Below are 23,823 nucleotides of genomic sequence, written 5' to 3'. Positions count from 1 at the left end.
TCTAGAAAGACCCACAGCCATCTTTATATTTAATTTTACCTAAAAAAAAACAGGTGCTAAAAAACCCTGAAGTTTGCCAAGTCAAGCAATCAAAAATGAGCAAAGAACAGAATTAAGATTGCTTTTGTGATTTTACATCAGCCCCTGTATGCATATGTACTCTGTAATAGCCTTTAATTCCCTCATCACAGGCTATTTTTTTCCACTGGCCCAATGCTGAGCAGAACAATTGCACAGAAATTACCACTCAACCCTGGCAACTCCAGCATTGTAGCACGTTCAATTGCTTTCTAGGGATGCCATATGTGCAGTCTGCTTGGTAGCAGTAGGAGGGGGTTGGAAAGGGAAGGAACACTCGGCACGGACGATTTTGCTGCTGCACTCTAACTAGGTCCCTACTGAGCATGTGTGAACTCAGATTTTCTAGTTTTGTGGTAGCCAGCTCAGGGTAGATCAGAGGTGTGATAAAGTACACACCATTGCTTCTTCTACCTAATAAAGAAAAGAGGTGTCACAATTCTCCATTACTCAGTACTTCTGCAATATAAATAGAGAACAACAGTAGGTCCAATAGCAGAATTTTGCCGAAATGAGTGCCACATCACCTGGTGGATCCAGATGCCTACTCTCACATCTATAAAGGCTGTAGAATCACAGAAACATTAAAGCTAGACAAAACCTCTAAGATCATCAAGTCCAACCACTAACCCAGCACTGACCCATTCACCATTAAACCACATCTCCATCTGCCACATCCATGAGCCTTTTGAACACTTCCAAGCACAGCGATTTCACCACAGGCAGCCTCTTTCACTGCTTGACAACCCTTTCAATGAAGAAACCTTTCCTTATCTAATCTAAACCTCCCCTGCTGCAACTTACAGACATTTCTGCTAGCTGCCTGGGAGAAAAGGCCAACCCTCACCTGGCTACAATCTCCTTTCAGGGAGTTGTAGAGAGATATAAGGTCCACCTGAGCCTCATGTTTTTCCAGCTAAACACCCCAGCTCCCTCAGCTGCTTCTCATCAGACTTGTGCTCCAGCCTTTCCCCACCTCTGTTGCCGGTCTCTGGACATGTTCCATCCCGCACCTCAATGTCTTTCTTGTAGCGAGATGCCCAGATGTTTCCTTGTGATAACATAGGCCTGGATAATTCTGATTTATCATTAAATACAAATGTAAGAAAGTGCTTGCTCCAAGACACAGCACACTGCTTTGCCCCTTCATCCCCAAAGACTAAGTTGATAGTACTGAATTAAACAGTACTAAACAGGGTAACTTGACAGTCTGTAACATTTATTTGTTAGAAAGAACTCTACCCACGGCACTGGTTCTGGTCAGCCAACACTTCCAAATTCCTATGCACTGTTCAGCTAGCAAAGACCAGAGAGCATTCTTAATAGATGGTTTGGGTCTGTATACCCATAAGAGTTTAACAGTAGAGAAATGTATCCCTTCTGGACCAGTTGGGCGCCTAGAATGGTCCCATGCATATGTTCCACAACCTGGAGTAGCCCATGATACAGTCTGACTGGGGAAGGTATACTAAAATCAATCAATTGTTACTAACCATGAAGATTAATGCTGTTTGGAACATCATTATGCTTGGGTTGAAGGATTTTATTTTTTTTTAATCAAAACCTCAAGAAACTCTTTTGGTGCTTGATTTCATTATAACTTCTGCCATAATTGAAAGGGATGCTCTCCATTGATATTCCAATTATGTTTTATTTTGAAATACTTAGGGTAAGCATAGCCATAATTTCTGCCAACTGCCTGGTTCTGCTTTGCTTTTTAAAGAGTCCCCTTGCATAATGAAGTAATGCTGCAGTTGTAGTGGGCAAGCAAGGTGAGATGCTGCTGCTGTTTCACATGCTACAATATTTGAAAACAGCCAACATATCCTATTCTCATCATCTGCCTAGGCAAGAGCTTCTGAGTGCAACAGGGAAAAACTTGGAAGTTAAGCTATGATAAAATCAAATGGAGAGGAAGATAGGAAAAGCTGGAGATGATGGGAGAGTTTATAGGCTAGCACTGAAACACAAAGATTCAACAACCTCTATCTATAGAGCACCAGAGCCTACTATCTCAAAGGGAAGTATGAAGTGATCCTTTAGGAGCTTTCAAGTTTCAGCATAAACAGTGGCTTGAAATCTAGACAAAGAGGAAAAGAATGGACTGGATTTTCTGTTCATTATTTTACAGGTCATCAGGATGTTACCTGAGCAGTATACTTAACAACAACACCTCACCCTATAAAGATGTCCATCTACTACATAGCTCAACTTTAACTATGGGTAAAAACCTCAGAGAATACATCACTGCACACATTCAATAGAAATGTATAACCTGGCTGCAAAGCAGGCTTTGAAGCCATCTTTTAATTTATGCTAGAAAACAATAAACACTAAACTATAACCAAGGAGCATTTTTCACATCCAGTGACATCCCTAATTGAGATTACTCTATGACTAGTTACCCACAAAAACATTTGGTATTTAAAAACATTGAAAAAAAGCCCATTACGGGAAACAATTCTTTCTGTCTCCACTTAAGTGCAATTAAATTCCATTATTTCACACTAATTAGTATGAGATAAAAACATGGACTCAAGGAGAACTCCTTCCACAAGACACATAAAGATCCGTAAAACTGATTTTTTCAGCATCTGTGTGCAAAGGTCAATCTAAGTCATGAAATAAAGATTATAGCAGCACATCTGTGCCATGGTCGTAAAGACAAGGCCAGCACTTCTGGAGTCAGCCTCCTGTTATTTTCTTTTCTGGGGGCTTAGAGCAACTATAAAACCTCACTAAAAGCAACTGATAAAAGCTTATGGGTTGAGAGCCTGTATCTGACCATTTAATAAAACCAGATGGAATTACATTAATCTCTCCTTGTATTAAAGATTCTTAATTTTAAGGAAGGATCAGACATCTAAAGGGCCAACTAACGCGTGGTTTCATGGCACACTGATGCAGACTCCCAGATCAGATGGAGCCTGCTGGATGCATTGCCACAACCCACTTTTGACTGGTTAAATAACCAGTTATATTGGTGGTCTACTTCTGAATGGAAGTCATTCTTCCAGTGATCCCACAATGATGAAAGAGGATCAGACTTTGACAAAAGGACCTCTTCAATCAGTGTCAAAATAAAACAATAAGTGGAAATAAAAAAAGTAATATATAAAAGCCAGAACAATAGGGGAACAGAAAGTAATCTATATAAATCTAAAGCCCGGGAGAGAGGCAAAAAGAAGCTGAGAACATCAAGAAAAAAATACATGTCTTGAAAAAAACCCACAGAACAATAGAACTTTTTTTTAAGTGTACTGAATCCTAGCAAAATGAGCAGCAATATTGATGGAGATAGGGAAATTGTTAATAATGTTGTAGTAAAGACTGAAGTGTTCAGTAAGAATTTTTGTTCTAGCTTTTGAAAATAACTACAATAATGCAATAATTTCACAGGAAATAAGTTTTTTCTGGTCCATTAGTAACCAGGAATTATACTGAAGTACATCTATTTAAGGACAAACATTTTTAAATCTGTAGGCTCATTTAACTTGTACCCAGTAAAGAAGAGGGAAGACTCTGACTCACTGATTAATACTGAACCAGCTACCAAGAAATTAGAACAAGATTAATGCTCTACAAATATTTAAGAAGGGAAAAGGACAGGATGCAAGTCCCTTGGTTTGGGTAGTCTCATACCTATTACAGACAAAATAACAGAAAACATAGAATTGAACTGATAGAGAATAAAGAAAGTGAATGTATGGTGTCTCAGGCCAACCATATTGTTTTTCTGAAAAACAGATCTTAAAAAACAGTTACTCATTCTTTGACAAGATTACAGTTTAGTAAGATATTTGATTTAATTTGATGTGATTAAACAAACAAGCATTTTTGAAAGGTATAAAGACATGTATACATGTATCTAAAACCTAACTGAAAGACATTAAAATTATCATTGCGGGTGAATAACCATCACATGTTACAATTTCTTGTGAAGTTGAACAACTGATAGTTGTCTGAAATTATTCAACATTTGCATCAGTGTTATGTAAGTAAATATAAAATCATGGATCACTAAACATGTAGCTGACTCAAATACTTCAAGTGAGAAATACTACTATGAGGACAGAACAGAAAAACAGAAGAGCAGGGCAGTAACTAAATTTGAATGATGCAAACAAAAAGTGTCAGTGGTCAGCCTATGTACTTTGGATAATGGACCACAAACTGTCCATGAGATGGACCACTGGCAACTGGAAAGCAGAGAGAGCCAATGACTTAAGGAGGAAGAACAAGAAGACGTTGTAAAACAATATCCTAATGTAACTTTTACAGCCCAGAAAGACCTAATGGGATGGATGCTTATACATACAAGTTGTGAAAAAGCCAGCTGAAGAACATATGTGACTTACCTATGTAAAACGGGTAGAGTAAGTAGCTGGAGTTTGCTGGGCTTCAATGTGCAAAGAGGTCAGCCTGCACGATGTGATAGTTAATGGATTTTAACGTATTGAAAATTGAGAAAACAGTTTTAAATGAAAATTATGGGAATCCTTAGGCTTCTTCCTGCCTCCAATAAATTAGTTGAGAAAAGATGGAAACTTGCCCAGTATATTTATCACTGTAGACTCTGAAGGAGTACTAACCACTTTGCAAAGCAGAAATTTTGCTGCCAAGTTCAGAACATATTGTCATCCCATGGATACATACATTTTAGTACTTCCCAGTTTCCACAGACTGGCCAAGTCTGGCAAAATAAGCAGGTCTGCAGTATCTTCTGCTCTACTTTTTCAGTAACATTTTCTTGCAGAATTGTCTCTCCTTTGAGTCCAAAAAGGGAAAGGAAGCTTGTGAAGGGTCTAGAGAGTAAGTCCTACAAAGAGTGGCTGAGGGAGCTGGGGTGTTTATCCGGGAGAAAAGGAGACCCAAATGGGGCCTTATTGCTCTTTACAGCCACCTGAAAGGAGCTTGGAGCCAGGTAGGGGTCAGCTTCTTTACCCAGGCAGCAAGTGAAAGGACAAGAGGACACAGTCTCAAGCTGAGCCAGAGGAGGTGCAGGCTAGACAACAGAGGAATTTCTTCATGGAAAGGTTTGTTAAGCATTGGAATGGACTGCCCAGGGAGGTGGTGGAGTCACCATGCCTGGAGGTGCTCAAGAAACAACTTGATGTGGCACTTTTTGCTGCAGTTTAATTGACATTGTCATGTTCCACTGAAGGTTGGACACAATGATCTTAGAGGTCTTTTCCAGCCTAAATGATTCTGTGATTCTTTCAAAAGCGTATCCATCATTTCTCTAATCACAACACTTCTAAGTTCAGGTCACAAATCTTATTTAGATTGAAACAGTGAATGTTCTTTAATGGAGTTTCTATGGCAAGGTTTTTAACACCCATCTGAATGAATTGATCTTCACAAGAATAAATTTAAAGTGGCATCTTGTACCTTTATCACCTTTATTTTCAGGCACAATAGTGGATAAATCACTTGTACTTCCTTTGCTCTAAATTATAAAGCTAAGAGAAGCTGCTATCCAAACATACACTGGAAAATTCAAAGTAAAAAAAAAAAAGATGCACACAATCACCTAATAATACAAAGAGCTCTTGATGACTTTGCAGGTGATAGAAAAGAAAAGATCTACATTATAATTCATACCACAACGTATTTAAAGCTGCAGCAAAAGACAACAAAACAGGCACAAACATAAGACTGAATGTAACCCACTGTAGTTTTAATTTACACAGAGTCCTAGAATGCTTTGGGTTGGAGAGGACCTTAAAAAAAAGAAAACCATCTAGTTCCAACCACTCCACTATGGGCAGGGACACCTTCCACTACACCAGGTTACTCAAAGTCCCTTCCAACTTGGCCCTGACCTCTTTCAGGGAGGGGGCAGCCACATCTCCAGCAACCTGTGCCACTGCCTCACCACTCTCACAGCAAAAAATTTCTTTCCAGAGTCTATCTAAACCTACCCTCTTTCAGTTTAAGAGCATTGATTTAATTTAGTGTCTTTCTCTTTTCTCTGATAATTAATCTCCATGTGTGCATGCATGTTGAGAGGAAGGTGGGGTAATGCTAGTAAAGAGGTGGGGCTGAAGCATTTGAATCACTATTTCATTGTGGATTTGGCCAAGGAAAATTTATTTTGCCAGATTACCTGAGGCAGCTTTCCTGAGCTCACTGCTACTCACCAACCTCTTATAAATTTTACCCACAGCAGCTGCCCTCGCTGGTTCTCTAACATAGTGAAGTGTGATGAACACAGAGTGTGGTGACTTTCCCATATCTCTGCTACAGAACAAAAAATGCAAAAAGATTTCTGCAACTCCATGTATTTTGAGTACTCAGACGCTCAAGCTGATGGCATCTCTCCATGGGATTGAGACTGTTTTCATGCCTTAGCCTTTCTGAGAAAATTTACAAGGGCAAAATTTGTGGCACAACAACAAAAAAGATCATTCAAAACTGGACTGAAGGTTATGATCTGTCATGACTTATATTTTATCTTCAGTCAGGTCAATTTCCAGAACCAGGAATTTATAAAAAATACATGCAGATTTTTTCAGCTCCTGTTGCAAACACTGGGCCCAATGCCACTGACTCTGACTGCATTTGAACCGGTGCTGGAAGGAGGGAAATGGAGTTGCTGTAGTTTAAGAGGAGCATGTGCCCAAGAAGAATAAGGCCCATACCTCCTAAATGTCAGTGGTATGAAAGGAAGAGCTAGATGTCATCTAAAGTGTCCTGCTTAGTGAGGGAGGCACTAACCCTCTTGCCCCACCAATGTTTGTCTGCATTTGGTTCAATAAGAGCCAGCTTTAATAAAAAAACCAAAACCCCACCTATTCAAGTTATACTAAACAGGAAAAAAATGGTAGTGCTGGCTCGTGATGATGGCCCCCTCTCAACCAGTGTCCTGGAATGTTGTTTCACGAACATTTATAATACACAAAATATATCACTGGTAATACTAAAGCACTTTTTAGACTGGATTTGACACTTTTATTGATTAAGGGTAAAATTAAGTAAATGAGTTTGCAGTTGCTGAGTGAACAGACAACGGTGATTTTTGAAGATGTGAAGGAACCAAGAAAGGACCTCAAAGCTCTGTTTGAGGTAACAGATTGACTTCATAACATTAAGGCTTTGCTAGTACAGATTGTTTAGCTCTCATTTCTGCCTTTTATCAAAGACAAGATGGATATAGAAAACATTCAAAGATTTTGATTTACAATTCTTGTAAATCAAAAGAACAAATGTCAGCAGTAGCAAAATAGAATTTAATCTGGGATCCGAAAAATAAATATTAAAGCAGAAAGTGAAAGTAGCCTGTTGGCAGGGTAATAAAATGCTTTATATTTATTTATAACCTTAATATCAAGGTATAAATGTAGGATTAATAGATATGGATCAAGTTTAATAATTAAAATAATTAATTTTCCTATTACTCTCTTACCATGTAAACACCATGGTAATTGGTACACTATACATCCATTGCTAACTAATTAGATTTCTACGAGCTTTGGAGAGCTGCTTTAAATTGGGTTTGCTCCACAGCATCAAAGAATCATGGACAAACTGAGCTAAAGTTGGCTTTCAGGGTGATTTTTAGACAGTAAAAGAAAGAAGCTTTATAAAACACATCATAGTCCTAGCACACTTTTACCGTCAAAGCATTTTGCCTGCAGCAAGCAACACTGTTCTTCAAGTGAAGCTGCATCTGTACAGACTTCAAATGAACACAGAGCTGAAAAGTAGAGAGCTCTGACTCCAATAAAAAGGAATGACTGTTTTGGTTTCATAATATATTTTCCAGCCCTAGCTTTAATCTAAATCAAATGCCCATCTTTCTTGCTGTTCATGCAATGCAACCACAGCACATGCTTAAGTATAGGAAAATTGCAAGTGCCTAACACCATCAAATTGTACTTCCATCTAGTCTGGAATCTACATCAGGCAGAGGATAATAACTTCTGTTTAAACAGGCAGAAACTATTCTCCATCACTAATTAATTCAGAAACTGTTCCATAGACCTAGCCAAACAGCTGCTGGGCATGGAGATCTGGACAATCAAACAGGTATTTTCTGTTTCTAAACTTCCTCCCAGGCAGTACAGCAATGTCAGAGATTCTTTACAATGCTTTGCTAGCAGGTCTGGCATCTATAAGCTACAGGAACTGCCAGCAAAGTATTAGCATAGCAACACACCTCGTGGGATTTTCTCTGCCATTAGAATATTGCTCGAAATTAGCCCTACAAGGCAGAACTCAATGATGCTATACAGACCCTACCAAATCCCAGCAAAAGCCATGAAAATTTTTCTTGTCTAGGTGTCCATTGAATGGACATTTCTAAAATAGGGAATTCAATTTTGAAGTCATGTCTCTTCAGGAACTCCTGGAATAGCAAATTTGCAGGGCAGTTCTGAACTGCTCAAGGAGAAGCCTTTGATTTCAATGGTACCATCACTTTAATGTTGCAGCCCTGATGTGCCCCTGCTTTTCTCCTTGGTGTTCTCACCGCATGAGACAAGCTTCTGTGGAGCTCATGGGATTTGCATAAGCTGTGTGTGTGCAAACCACTGATGGGGACTGTCACCACTGCCTTAAAATGGTGTCTGACTCTTTGAAAAGGGGCAACAAGTCAATCAAAAGCTGGTTAATTCAAATGAAAATCAGCTTCTCATGTTTAATACACTCCGTTATATTTTTCTGGTCATTATCTCTCCAGACCAGTGACTCAGCCCTGTAAAACCTTCACCTTGATCATAGTGTTGACACATGACAGCAGCCATTCAGCTGCCATGGACACCTATTTATGTCTCCTCTCCTCATTTTGAAACAGCCCAGCAAGATAAATGAACCTCAGACTGCTAAATGTCATAAAGACTTACATGAAATAATAGAAACTCTGCCTTTTAGCCTCAAACAAATGACTTAGCAAGTTCTCCAGGTGAATTTCAAAAAGGAACTGGCTTCAGCAAAAAACTTAAGAAATGACCAGTGCCTTGTTGTTTCCATGAAGCTCTGCCTGCCTCAGATGGTCACCCACCACAGTTGTGCCCAGGCGTGTGTCACTCAGGAAGTACTGCCCGTAGCAGAGTCTCTTCAATATGTCTTTAGCTCCACACTTCTACGGACAGGTAAGGCCTGCAGTGGACAGTTTTTAATATTTAAACAGAGAACTGTGACATGCCTGATGCTGTGAGGAACATCCTGAAGGGCTATATACTGCTCTGAAGTATTTCCATTATCTAACCAGTGTACAAAAAACCAGATTAAATGCCAAGCTGCTGCAATGGGACCCAACCTAAAGTCCATTCACTTAAATGGGAATCTTTTCAATAAACTCAGTTTTCTCTGGATGATGAAAATGGTCATTAAAAGATAACTTCTATTTTAACTAACAAGAGCAGATAGAAAGCAGCCGAACTCCCAAACCTCATAGACTGTTATACAGGTTAGACCTTTTACTCATGACTAAGTTATACCTTACTACTCAGACTGTCCCCATGGCACTGAAAAGAGCAAGGTACTGCTTACATGAGAAAAAGTGTCTAAAGAAAATGCAACTATGCAAATATGGGGGGGGGTGGGGAGGTGGGTAAGAAAGCCCAAAATTGGAGGAAAAACAGTAATTTGTTTGCAAACAGACCAGGTTACTTGGAATAATAACCAAGTTCCTGTTAAGAATTACATAGTTCATATCAAAATGCAAAATGTCTCAGTTTAACTTAGTGCAAGTACATTTTGACTGTCTCATTCATTTCTTTTCTTTTGACTGTCTCATTCATTTCTTTTCTTTTGGGTTAGGTGATACAATTCTCATCTGCAACTTGACAGGATGTAAAAAATAATTACAATTGAAAAGGTTATTCATAATTTTTAAATGAGTTAATTAGTAAACCCCGCCAGAATCACTCATTACAGTAATTAATAATTGATTATACTTGAAATTAAACACAATTTTTCATCAAAATCTAATTAAATATCTGCCTTTTTTCTCATTGATCAGAACACTGGGTCTGGTAGAGACAATCTTTGCTAAATATGTTTATGTTGAACTGAACCATTGGATTTGATTTTTAATTATTGGTAGTTCCTTTAGAAATTAGTAATTATGACCCTTAATTACAGTGGTTCAACCTGCTCAGCATTTCTGGCAAATGCCAGCCATCCATGGTGTCTGGCAAATGCCAGTGAATTCACCTGAATGGAGAGGATAAAAAGGATGGGAGGGCACTCAATGGACCTTCCTTTTAACAACGTTAACTGTGGTTTTAAGCAGAAGTGTGATCTTTTGTGAACTCTGAGATAGGGTTCTGAGTTGGAAAGCAGCAAACCAAACTCCTCTCCATCTATCAACCAGCACACACGGCCTCCTCCAGAATGAACGGGCACTGCTCTGCTGAAATGGTTCTTCTCTGATACACTGAGATTATGTCCAAAGGAACCATGTTCAGGACATAAGGAGAATACCAGACAAATGAGAAAGGTGACTCCAAATGTACATAGCAAATGATGAAAACTGACGGCATATTTCATCAAACTGCTGCTGATTTAATGTTGGTTAATTAATCATTCCTGTTTCTCTTACAGGAGACATAAAAGTGACCAGAGTACGACGCAAGGCAGGAGTGGAAAAGTATCAGTCATTAAAGAAGTGTATATAAAAAGAACACAGTAAAAGCAATCCTTTGTGGTGGTGCTAATCATATTCATGTAAAATGAAAGCAAAATCTTTCGATCCAGATTAAGATTTGTAATTCTAACCACAACCTTTTATAGATCATTAGTGTAAAGGAAGTCACAGCAAAATCAAAAAGACTCATTTGAGCCATAAGAAATGGGCTTTTTACCCATGATCACATCTAAAAGTGTCTGACAACTGGAGTTTGCACCACAGAGAGTTTAACATAGAAGTCTAGGAATGGACCTTTTAAATACATTTATAACACACATATCAAACAGAACTGAAGAAAAAGTAATGGTAACATTCCAGCTTTACAGGCTTAAAAATACAATTTTCACTTCTAGCAGTTCAATTACTTTTGCAGCATACAAAAAGAACGCTTTTTTGCAATGAACACTGACAAGCCGCATAAAACAAAGAAAATCAGATCTTGCACAGTTAAAGAAAAATCCACTGCTTTTTTACCCAAGATGCAAATTTCACCAGCACCATCTACTCTAAAAAGGCCCTGATGAACCACAATCTCAACCCAGTCCTTCTCCATCCTCCTAGTCCCCCTGTGAACTCAAAATTAGTTAAATGTCACTAAAATGGGTGTGTCACCAAATGATAGAATGAAACCACATTTTTGTGGACCAGGATCTTGGTTCTGACCCTGTCCCACCAAAATCAGCACGGAGGGACCTGGATGTGATTGGGACTGGGACATCCTGTTTTAATGGGATGCTTAGAAAAAACCTGGTGGCTTTGCGTCACTCCAGGTACACTTTCCTCTGCAGAATGTAAACAGTCCATGATATTGAAGGGAGTACAATTCCCTCATATGACTCATGTTTTACTAAGCCCTTCTGGCTTTGTGACAGTTGTTAAGCTCCCTACCACAACACTGCAACACAAACAAGTCAACAGATGCCTTATTTACCCATCACTTCGTACCACAGTCTTGACCCTCTGTTTCCCAGACATTAGCAGTACAGGAGGGTTTGTAGAGAAATGAAATAAAAGAAAGAAAAACAAACAGCAACAAGCTTACCTATGAAATAGGCCAGCAGGATCACCAGCGTGACCGAGATGACAATGGCACTCAGAGCAGCACATTTCCAGTTACAGTACTTATAGGGTTTCTTCAGGTTAAAGGCAGGCCTAGAAAAGGTACTTCTGGGAAGGGGCCTAGGGGGAGGCGAGTACACAGTGCTGGACGTCAGGGGATATCCTGGCGACGTTGTACAAAAAAGGGGAGAAGTGCCTCCAGGTTTGAACAGGAAGTGCCTGAGGGAAGAAAGACCAACAGCAAGTGACTCCTCACACAAATCGATGCTGAAGGAGGCATGGGGTGGGAGAATGGTGACTGCTGCCAGGACGAAGAAAGCAGCTCCACACAATGCTGGCTACAGACATGGACGGCATGCACAGAAGAGAAGAATAAAAATCAAAGGCAAGTCACACAGAGTAAAAGAAAAGAAAACCAAACAAAAAAATCACAGTGCCAACAATGCCACAGAGAACTCTTCAAGGGCAGGAGTCCCCTCTGTGGAAGAGCCGACATTAGAGTGAGATGAAAACCCCAAGCACAGCTACGACAGACTGGTGGCACGGGCAGAACTGGGAGCCTGCTCGCACTCCCACAGAAATGCCCTACAGAGGCTGAAGAGGAGCGGAGGTCAGATTAAAGAAGGGAGGGCGTTTATCAATTTATTGATCACTGCATGAGAGCGTTTTTTGTGTGGCACTGGTGAATGGAGATGGGGATAAGGAGCTTAAGCCATTCCATAGCACCCAAATTGTCACAGAGGGGAATATTCACACTGTCCCCATCCAGCAAATTTAAGCGTCAGACAATGGCGTGGATAAAAGCATCAAAGTCCTGTGTGTTGCCAGTGGGGAGAGACACCTGCTTCCATAAAGCAGTCCAGTGCACCTTGGATTAAAGGCTACTTAAAAAAAAGTGTGAATTACTGTCAAAGGCAACAGCATTTCCTGTCCAGTGACACATTGGGAGGCACCATATTTTGCCCATTATGACAAATGCAGCCTGAGAGCCAGCCCATGAGCACCTCGGGTGACACTCATGGAAGTCAGCATGAAAAGAACACACTGAAGCCCATGAGTTTCTAAAATGAAATGTCCCAATGGAACCTCTGTCCATGGGAATACTAAATGAAAAACCTCATTTTGGTGGGACATCATGCTGTAAAAGGCATTCAAATTCTGGGAATGAAACCTGGGAAATGGAGTGGACTAATCTACCACCATGCTTTTGTAAAACAAAAATGCAGCTCGTGAGGACTGAGAAACAGCCCCAATGCCCTTTGCACATTCTGCCATGGCTTATGGGGCCAGATTTGCAGCCAGAGTAAATGCAATCAGCATGGATTTGTGGGAGTCAGTCAGTGGCTAATACCAGATGAAGAGGTGACTCTATTTTCCCCATGAAGTTACTTGTGCAGTAACAGGGGAAAACATCACATGCAGAAACATCACAGTGCAGAAAAGTCACCAATTCATGCAGGAAAATGTAACATGTAATTATCCAAAATAGGTGTCTGTAATAATACAGCCAAAGTTCTATTGGTACTCTAAGCATGACTGCTGAGCATTAGAGAAAGATTCTTTATTTCTACTAATGCTCTACATAAAAAAATAAAGAAAATATTTTTACAGTAAGTCAGATACTATCCCCTTTTTGAAAAGTATTTATTTAGATAGAGATGTATCTGTTCTGACCAAAGAGGCACCTGCAGTGTTCAAGTACACCAATAAGCTCTTGTGTGAATGATGGCTACCAAATTATGAGCTGCCAACACAAGATTCAACAGTTTTGGCACCAACTATCAAGTTAAAAGTCCATTTTAATTTAAAAGTTATGTGATCAAAATTTGTGTAAAGATGCCAAAATGGGTGGTTAAAGTCAAACTCCAAGGGTTGGCTGACACACACCACTAGCAGACACTTGTCAGATAATGTATGTGGAAGACATCAGTTTAACAGTGAAGTATCAGGCTGTCAGCATAATAAAGGTTTCAGATTTTTAGAAAAATTAACTTAATTTTGGTTAATATGGAAATTGAAATTGCTGTAGGTACTTCTTACAAACCAAATGACTTTCAAAACAATAAGGGGATAAAAAGCAAATGGCATGCAGTGGCTTACTAGCATAATAATGAGTTTTCCATTAATATGTACAGGACACAATGCTCCAAGCCCCAGAAATTCATTTTTAAAGCCATATTGGAAGAGGTCAGCAATGGTGTTGCCCTTAAACATCACTGGTATGACCAAATGCTTTCATGCAAAGATCATAATGACAGTAAACAGGAAGACCACATAAGTGTCACATACCCATCATTGTAAGCACCATCATGTCGGGAGGAGGTGAGAATGTCCATCTCAATGAGGTTGTCCTGCAATGTCTCTAGGAATGTCTGCTTTGCTATGTTTCTACATACATATGGAAACATGAATGAAGCCAGTGAGTCATGCATATATGAAGTGTGATCTTATAAACCACAGTGGTTATAGTGCAGTTGTGCATGGAATTAGAATGATGGACCATATATTTATATGTATAAGATGCTACACATATACATATATAGCTTTTAAGAATGTTCACTTCTTTATATATACACTATATATATGCATATACACACACACAAGCACACACGCCCATGTGCATGTATCAAAAAAGTGGATGTCTTTGTTCATTGAACATTATTTATTGCCAGTGACACATGAAACCTTCCAAACTCCTAGATCTAAAGGACCAGATTTCAATCCAGCCCAGCTGTAATCTGTTTACACTCCTGCACCTGTGTTACTGTAACTCTGAAAAGGGACAGCACAGTATCTATATTCTACTGGGGCCAGTACCTTGGTAGCACTCTTGCATCTAACTTTCTTATGGATTTCCAGCAAAATTCTGCCCCTCCTTTGGATGTGAAAACTTTTCAGTTTCTAATTTGATTAATTTGTTTTCCTTTGTGGAATAATAACTCACTATTATAGAGTAAAACGTAAATTTTCAAAATGCAACTTTTGCTCAATATGAGTACTCCAAATGAAAGTCTCTTGGTGATAAGCAGATATAAGCTAGAAACAGGCTAAGCTGTAACCCAAATTCCAACACCAGAGTATTGGCTATAATCTGGATAATACAGGCACAAAGCAAGGTACTTAGGGCCTGCACATGCAAATGCTTGGGACTGACACTGCACACAGCAGCAATATTTTGCAGTATTTGTCCTCCCAGCATGTTCTTTTATGAGTCACATTTTGACCTACAAATGCTAAACTGTTTTTTAGTTTTTGAGGAGAATAGCAGGAACATAAAGAATTAACTCAGAGGCACAGCTGGGAACAAACTGTCTTTCTCACCTTTGGGCTTGTTTCTCAAGACCTGGCAAAAGAACTTCTTCCCATGTTTTTTAAAATAAAATACAGTCCTGATTTTGCCAATGTCTGTTTTCAGCATCAAAACTGAATCTAAGCCTGAATGTGAATAAATCCCCTGGCAAAAAACTAGTAAAAAAAATATAGCAGCATTGTGGTATTCTATCACTTATGCAGGATTAAGAGCCTAGAGCGTGTAAGTGACATGAACTCAAACAAGAATTCCTGTCAAAGAAACTGGATTCAGGTAACATGCTAAACCAAGAGAAACCAGCCCTGTCACATTATACAAAACTTGATACTGTTTCTTCTAAAATGTTCTCAAACCTAATTTTTATTTCTACTGCCTCTTCTTTCTGCTGCTAATGCCAGCACTTGTTTAGTTCAACTCCCTACTTTTGGAGGCCTTTGGGCTGCTTTGACAGAACAGATCTACTCCTTGATCTGAATGAAAGTAAAGTAAAGTAACTCCTATTCATAGCTATGGAGTAAAGTGGATCAACATGCATGAGCTGTGTGCCATAGCACTTGAGACATCAATCCATCCCCAAGTGTTTGCGGCTTCCTCACATTCCCTGGGAATGCAGGAATGGATGTTGAGTTCAATGCAAAAAGAAGCAGCATATGTGCATGCACTGAGCATTTAATGGGTAAGAGGCAAGGCACCTAGCAACACACCAATCAATAAAAGTTCATCGTTAGTTAAAATCCATGTCAAATTGGTTCCATGAATTTCAGTTGTCGATTGTCAATAAAACAGAAGAGGGGAGGGTTACACAATCTCATAATGTATGCATTTGTAACAGACAGGTCGCTGGGTCACCTGAGGGACTGATGCATGACTGTCTTCCTCATGGAAGGCTCACGGAGTCTGCTCCCTTGGAGATTACCTGCAAATTGCTGGCTAGTTACAAAACACTCTCCTTTCTCATTAGCAGTAGTGGTGGGAGAAATCTGACCTTACATGAATACCACATAAAATTTCCTGGGAATGGAAGTCTCCTGAAAACTGCTGATTTGTCAACTAAACGTCCATCTAGTTGGCATTTGTTTGCTCCCACAAGGTCTCATATAAAGGAACAGAAAGAAAGCACAGAAGGAAGAAGACTGAGGAATAAATATGGGGGGAACTTACCTGTCAGGAGTGACCGCTGAGCAAAGATCTTCTCATCACAACCTTGATAATACATGGCTTTTAAAGCAACAAAAAAGGGAGCAGACAGGAAAAGAAAGAGGAGAAAGGAGAAACAGAGAAAAGGGAGTAAAGGGAAACTAATGAAAAGGAGGGAGAGAAGAGGAGGGGCTCTTCCTCTTGCAACGTACAAAATTCTCTGATATGCTTTTTCTGTCAGGCGTTTATTTATGCTGCAAATCTCTGCTTGCCCTTGTATTATGATTTAGAAATTTCCAGGCAGTGACAAACCAGTCTGAATTCCCAGTTCTGAAAACTGCCTGGAGTCGATGGCAGTCAAAATCAAGCCACTTCAAATTGGTTAAATTTTGTAACAGCAGGCATGTTCCATAGCCTGTGACACTCCTAGTTTAAAAGATGCAGCTTTTTTCTTCTTGTGCTCTCTCTGTGTTGACTAATATGGGATTAAAAAAAAAACAATGGCAATACAATTCCATTTTTGACATGAGATTACCATAATCTCCTAACTTCAAAAACCTTTATTCTTGGATTAATGTCTCTTGGCCAGGATTTTTATTTTTACATATTGGACATTTTATTCTCCTAGGTGATGGTCTTTTTATTTGGTTCTAACAATCTTTGCAGTGGAGAAGATGGGGCAGATCAGTCTCATGGAAGAGGCTGAATTGGGCATCCAAGTTTGCTAAAAAGCTCTGAAGCCTGGTCTTTTATGTCTACACAATTCCCAGTGAAGGAAATGGAAGACCTCTGCATGCCAGAAGCGCTGACTGTCAGAGTGAAAGTTAGTCCCAGATATACTGATCATCTATGCAGCTCAGCCTCCTCTCTTTATGACACCATTATAACACATTTCATTTTCTTAATGTTGTATAAGTGAAGGAACAGTCAGTAGTGCTCATTTGCTGTTGGCACAAAATTACATATTTTCCAACATCCTTGTCAAAAAGAAACACTGGGTGAAATCACACCACTTCAATCAGTGTGTCAAAAGCCTCACCATCAGTCTTGAAATGACCTGTTTTCTACCAAATTAATAAAATGGTTAGACTGAGGACCAAGTACAAATGTGACTGATCTCTGATGCTAGAGTGAAATCACCAAATGATGCAGAAAGAGCTCTTCATGCAGGTAGACCTCCAACTGCCAGTCCGATTAGCAGCAATAATGTGACCAATCCAGCCTGCAACAAGAGCAGTCTGCTTCAGATCTTGAAAAATTTTTGTCCACAATGATTTCACAGAGAAGAAATGAGGACAGCCTTTAAGGTTTTGCACTACTAAAACAGTGTATTATCTCTTCTTTAAAGAGTTCACCAACTGGCTAGGAAAAGGCATAGGGCTTCCTTCAGAATTATAGTGGATTATCACAAAAGAGCTGCAGGAGTAGGGCCTTAGTAATTTTTAATGTAATTTTAATAAGAATTATTACATAAAACTCAATGCTTTGTATTTGTGCTGGAGAATTATTAACACAAAAAATATAATTACTAAAACTGTTGCCAAATCACACTTGCATTATTTGCTTATAATTTTGTCTTAATCTTTTGGATCCAGCTTCTTAGCTGAGTCTTTTTAATCAAGCAGTCACTGAGAAATTAATTATCTTAAAATGCCACAAAATGTGATATTGAGGTTGTTTTGGAAGTTTCAGAGGGCCAGCAGATATAGCTCATTCTCAGAAAGACTGACAGATGTGCTCATTTTTTAAAAAACATTCTCTTAGCAGAGGTTTGCAAGAGCGGGTACAACTTGTCCCATGATACAGCTACAACTATTGCTGCCTCTCAATGAGATTCCTGAAGGCAGTGATGTGAAAAATTTGGGCCCTGTCTCAGTTTTCAGTTATTGCATGATTTTTGCTGTCTAAAATCTTGTTGGTTTGAGAAGGTTAGACAAAGACAGTTGAGCAAATGCGCCATGTTTTAGACTTGGAAGACTCCTCTGCAGATGAAAAAGACACCATGTATGGGAGGTAATGACTCCAGCGGCTGCTTGGTAGCAAGGGAAATAGTGAAGCAAAACCTCTGGAGAAAGCAACTGGGACTGCATGTAGATGCACTCACCATCAGATAGGAGGACTGAGGCTGAGGGCTCTCTTTTCCAGAACCTACACAGAACCTGAACAAAGCTATGAACTACAACAACTTGGTACACCCTCGTCACACCCTTCAGGTGTTGCATAGGTTGAAAAGACTTTGAGAGCTAAATGGAAACACCATTAAATGGCTGATGCTGTGCTATCCAGTGTTTCATGCTTGCTGGAGCAATGCTGAAAAGGGCAGCAGCTGACCTATCTTCATTAGGTGATACAAGATCAACCTTTCCTGAATGACGTACTATGAAAGTACTGCTTGATGAGGCACAGCTACAAGGCTAAATCTTTTCAATATACTGACTGATTTTAGTTGTTTAAATAGGATATTGATTTATCCTACCACATAGGAAGAAAAGACATAAAAGGAAAATAAAAGAAAGAAAACCAAAAACATTTTAATCTATGATCCTGACTCCAATTATAAATGAGGAAAATAACCTTATAAACAGTTGTTAAAGACAACATTTTTAGATTATGAAAGAAGAGCAATTTCCTCTTCTCCTAGTGCAAATAAAAAGACACAAGGAATAACAAATAAATAAATACAACGCAAAATGCATAAGTCAAACTCCAGTTCACAAACTAGGTGGCTGGCCATGCAGATGTGTGTATCGTCCATAACATCCTGAGCACATACAGTCAGAGCATTGTAAGTGCTAAAGAAAGTGACCTACCTTGTCTCCAGTGGGATGTTACTGTTGAGTAACCAGTTGTCCTGAGCATGGGCTGGCTCTTGAGTAGTGGCTGGTTGTTCTCCAGAGAGAGAGTGGTCCGTAGGAGCTGGGCTGGGGTTGCTGCGTGGAGTGAAGTTCCCTCTGTTCAGGGAATTGATGGAGGCTGCGTGATGCTGATTTGGGGTGTGAGCATGTGATATAGGAGGTGGTGGAGTTCGAAGTCTTGAATGATTTTGAATATTTGGAGGATGATCTAAAACGGAAGCAAAATACTTTTAAGGTTCATGATTTGAGTAGTTCCATACTGGGTTCATCTATGTGCAGACACTTCTAAAAAGTATGAAGGTTGGGGTGCCATACATCCTAAATGAAACTCAAAAGGGTAACACAGCCTTGTTCCATACGTTCTGATGACACAGCATTGATCCCTGAGCCAGCTAGAAAATTAGTTCAGTCTCATGCACAAAAGTTATGAAAGTTTAAAGCACTGCAGAAAGGCTGTCCTGACAGCCAAGTTAACTCCAATGAAGCAACTGCAGGCTGCAAACTGCAATCTATCTGTGGCACTGATTTGTGATAAAGCATGAAAAATACAACCAGTCTGGATAGATAACACGTTAGAGCCAGTTTATGATGGATATACAGCTCCCAGAGAAGTTTGTTCTGCCCGTTTTGCCCGAGAACTTTCAATAGTTAAGAAGAGTAAGAATACATTTAATCACAGACTGGGTTTGGTGAAAGCCATATAAGCCTGTCAGGGTTATACAATTTAACAAAATTCTGTAGTTTGTACTGTTAGAAATATACTCAAACTGAGTAAAAAATGCATGTGGCATTAAATCTGAGGTGTCAGGAAAATGAAACAACAAAAAATGAATAAAGATGTTAAAGATCAATGGCATGGCTACTTTGAGTAAAACTCAGTATTTCTTAGCCAAGAGACTGAGGAATGCAGACTGAGAAAGATAAACACCTAGGAAAGATGAAGCAAGTGCTGATTGTATCTGTATTTTAATTTTTTTTTAGCTAACCATAACGCATTTTTTCATGCTTTTTTTGGAAATGCAGAAAACTAAAGTATTTGATGGAACTGGAGGGAGATTGACAGTATAGCACACTGCATATGAGAAATAGGACACATATATCTCTCTGCTTTGAGTGGGTTCATGATCAAAAGTCATTAATACTGTGCACTGGAACAGACTGCCCAGAGAGGCTGAGGAGTCTCTCTCACTGGAAATATCTGAGAACTGTCTGGATCCAATGGTGTGCAATGTGCTCTGGGATGACCCTGCTGGAGCAGGAAGTTTGGACCAGATGACCCACTGTGGCCCCCTCCAACCTTACCCATTCGTGATTCTGTAGTACACAATACTTTAGTGATGCCTTAGCTGAAAAGAGTGTCTATCCTATCAATCTAATGCCTACCAGACTTCTGTATCATGAGAAATTAACCCCCATTTATGCACTAATTAGAGACTTCAGAACTGAACAAACTGTATGTAGTTATACATTACGACAAATGGTATCAGACATATAATGGTACTTCTGAAATTTGGATTAGGACTTGGATTTAGGAGAGGAACACAAGAAGCATTCACAGTGTCTCTGCATCTTCTCAGATAGTTAAACACATCAGATAAAACATGGAGATGTGTGAGCAAGCCAACCTGTCCCTCCTCACCCTGTGATGACTCACACTGCCTCGTCATTAACTATGGCTGGTTACACCAGAACCTTATGGTATTTGAGGTGGTCTGGCAAAAAAAAATGTGTTAATTACAGGGGTGCCATTATTCTGACTGGACACGTATTTACCTCTGGCTTTGTCAGGTTAGACACACAAACAGGAGTGTATATTGCAAAGGGAGAACTGAGTGGGTCTTAAAAGCCAATTTTATCCTAAATACACAGAAAGGTCAGACACATACCTACTGGTCTCGCTATTTTACATCAGTAACACGGTAACCAACAAGTTCAAAAAGAGGTCTATACCAGTCATCTACATTTGGACAGACTGACTTTCCACAGGAATCTAAGGAACTATTAAAAAATCTGACTTAGCAAAGCTCAACCAAACTTTAAAAAGCCCTATAATGCCAATAATACTGGCCTCTGACTCGCACATCAGCCAGCAAATGAAAGGGAAGAGCAATGAGCATGGACTGTATAGACAAGAAGTACCAGAAATAAACCAGGTTTGATCTCAGCTCTGCAGCAACATGTGAATCGAAGTGTCCAACCATTATTGGACTGGATATTACTGGGGACTCTTGCTTACTTGAAGTCCTGACCATTGAGACAATAGAAACAACAGTGAAGGAATTCTACTCCTGGTTTAGTTAAATTAATGACTCTTTTCCTACTCAACAGACAGGAATGAAGATAGGAAGAGTGTATTAAATGCAGCTGAGGGAGATAGAGGGTACCCAACAAAGAGAGGGTTTCCAACTTTTAGGGCTGTCATTCTATCACCATTAATAAGTTCTTATTATCAATGACTTGTCTATTCAGGAGAAACATATCAGAGGTTTCCAAGACCAGCTATTTAAGTTTTCTGCATAGCTCATGTCTGAGATTAATATTATGCAATCTACCAAGGGGCTAAATGGGTGGATCTTGAAATAAGAAATAAGTCTTCTGCAAAGTTCTCCTGCTATTGGTTGACTTTTCCTTCAGGAGGCACCATTTTCACATTGTGAGTCAGACTGTTTTCAAAGATCTGTTATGTAAATTTCAATTTACACCATATTATTACAGACACATTGCAGATGCTATTATGGATAATGCTTTTGGATCAAGTAAAAATGTGTTATTTTCATTCTCTATTTTCATATCCTCCGTGATTTCTTTGCAAAGTAAAGACAGCACATCTATTTCACTCTGGTCTATGTTATTTTTCACAGGATTTTATAGCTTGCATTTTGTTTTTTTCTGACATTTAGGTAGCTTTTCCTTCCAGAATGTTTTTCATTTCATTCATATACAAATTCTGAACACTTATGTCATGTCTGAGCACTATGGAATTTAATATACCTTGACTAGAATTAGTAATTATTTCCCTTGACTTACGATCCTTCTTTTTATTGTCTTCTTCTCAAATTAAGGAACACCAGAAATAAGGTACAGACAAAAGTACAAGCCAGGAAATTACCCTGCTGAAAATTACTGCAGCTGTGCAGGATTTTCTTGATGCAAAAAACCCTGTTTAGGTTCTTACCCTCTGCTGTGACCAAAGCTCCTATGGGATTTGTAACAGATCATGAAAGCCAACCAAAAAGAAAAAAAAATCTTTCTTGATTTCCTACAATTTCAACTGTCCCCTTTTTTGAATATGCTTGGAGAAGCTGCAGATACCCCACTGCTGGAAGTGTTCAAGAACAGGCTGGATGGGTTTTCCAGCAACCCAGTTTAATAACATGTGTCCCTGCCCATGGCATAGGGTTGGAACTCGATGGGTCTTTAAGGTTCCATCCAACGCAAACCTGTGATTCTATGAGTATTAACTAGACCCACAATGTTTGAGTGATATAAACTGTGTGACTGTATTTCCCCCCAGGAAGGAGAACTTAATGCTGGCTGCAGTGGCTCTCTTACATCATGCATGAGCATAGATCTTACACAGCAGCAAGATGCTCAGATCACCTGCTGTCTATTACACAGACCTGAATTTTTACAGAATTGAATTTTGACAGATCCCACCATGTAGGTGGGATACCGGGGAAGCCTGCTACAGCTCTCTACATCTACCAGCAAGCCTTTACTGGGACAACAGCAGCACAGGAATTCAGAAGACTTTATAAAGGAGCAGGACACTGTGGCCAGCGCACAAATTTTACAAGATTCCCCAAGACCTTTCTTAACCAAGTATAAGATAGCTAAATGCGACTATATCTAAGTTATTTCTGTTTACTCCAAAAGAGAGAATTTTCAACATTTCCTTCTTGCAATTTTCCTCTTTGGTTTCTAAAAGGACACAGACTTAATCTCTCTACTCATTGTCAGAATGAAAAACTTGACATTACCTACTCAGAGGGATCAGCTGAGCTAACAGAACACCAAGGAATAAAACAAACCCCTTGAAAAGCACCTCTCCCCCACCTATACAAATTTCCAATAGTCTCAGAGTAAAGCAAAACAGTTTAAAGGTTGATTTGTGCCTTGAAGGGAGAACAGAAGAGACCTGTCAATAGCAAAGGAGTCTTAGACACCAGGTGACAATGAAAGAACATCCCAGAGCATCCCAGAGATAATGTTCAACGTTTCTAGAAGAAGGCTGGTAACTGTGGAAGTCTAAATAGCCAGAACTTTAAAGAGATCCCCATAAGCCTCATTTTCTCTAATGGGTAGCCAAACTGCATCTAACATGTCTGTATTCAAATATAAGGAAACTTTGGAAATCTGAATGCAAAAACAGATAGAAATCAAGCTGCTTTTATGTTGGGTTTTTTTTTTACTTCTTTTATAACATTAAAATGTCATTGAGAAACACTGGCTTGGTAATCACAGATAAAGCAGAGCTGAAAGATAATACAGTTAATGAAGCTTGTACTTGGTACGTATTAGAGAACCTTGACAGAAGGCTGTGAATGAAGAGCTGAATAAATGTGAACCATAAAAAATTACCAATGAGGACCTAGTATGACAAAATTTCAAATAAAAGGTTTCAACCTCATGTTCCTTTTCTCTCCCTTAATCTTTAATGAGTAATACTGTTTTGAAATTAGTCTATGTAACAATTACACTTTCTGATTCATTAGGTTTTGGGATTGTGTTCAGAGCAAATGTGCTAA

The 23,823-nt window shown here is 39.3% G+C and overlaps 1 protein-coding gene across 1 annotated transcript in view; it reads right to left on the bottom strand.

The window, feature by feature from the left end:
• The window catches only part of TENM4 (teneurin transmembrane protein 4), a gene marked incomplete at both ends in the record, with an annotated part of 337,845 nt that overhangs the window by 184,858 nt on the left and 129,164 nt on the right, over positions 1-23,823 (bottom strand). Inside the window, 3 exons of the mRNA XM_084201037.1 lie at positions 11,757-11,992; positions 14,063-14,161; positions 19,031-19,283. Of these exons, the coding sequence (XP_084057163.1) occupies positions 11,757-11,992; positions 14,063-14,161; positions 19,031-19,283 (588 nt within the window). The remainder of the gene's footprint in view (positions 1-11,756; positions 11,993-14,062; positions 14,162-19,030; positions 19,284-23,823) is intronic.

Source organism: Fringilla coelebs (genome assembly GCF_963513975.1).
Source record: "Fringilla coelebs genome assembly, chromosome: 2".
Classification (NCBI taxonomy): Eukaryota; Metazoa; Chordata; class Aves; order Passeriformes; family Fringillidae; genus Fringilla; species Fringilla coelebs.
This window is presented reverse-complemented; position numbering and strand designations above follow the sequence as displayed.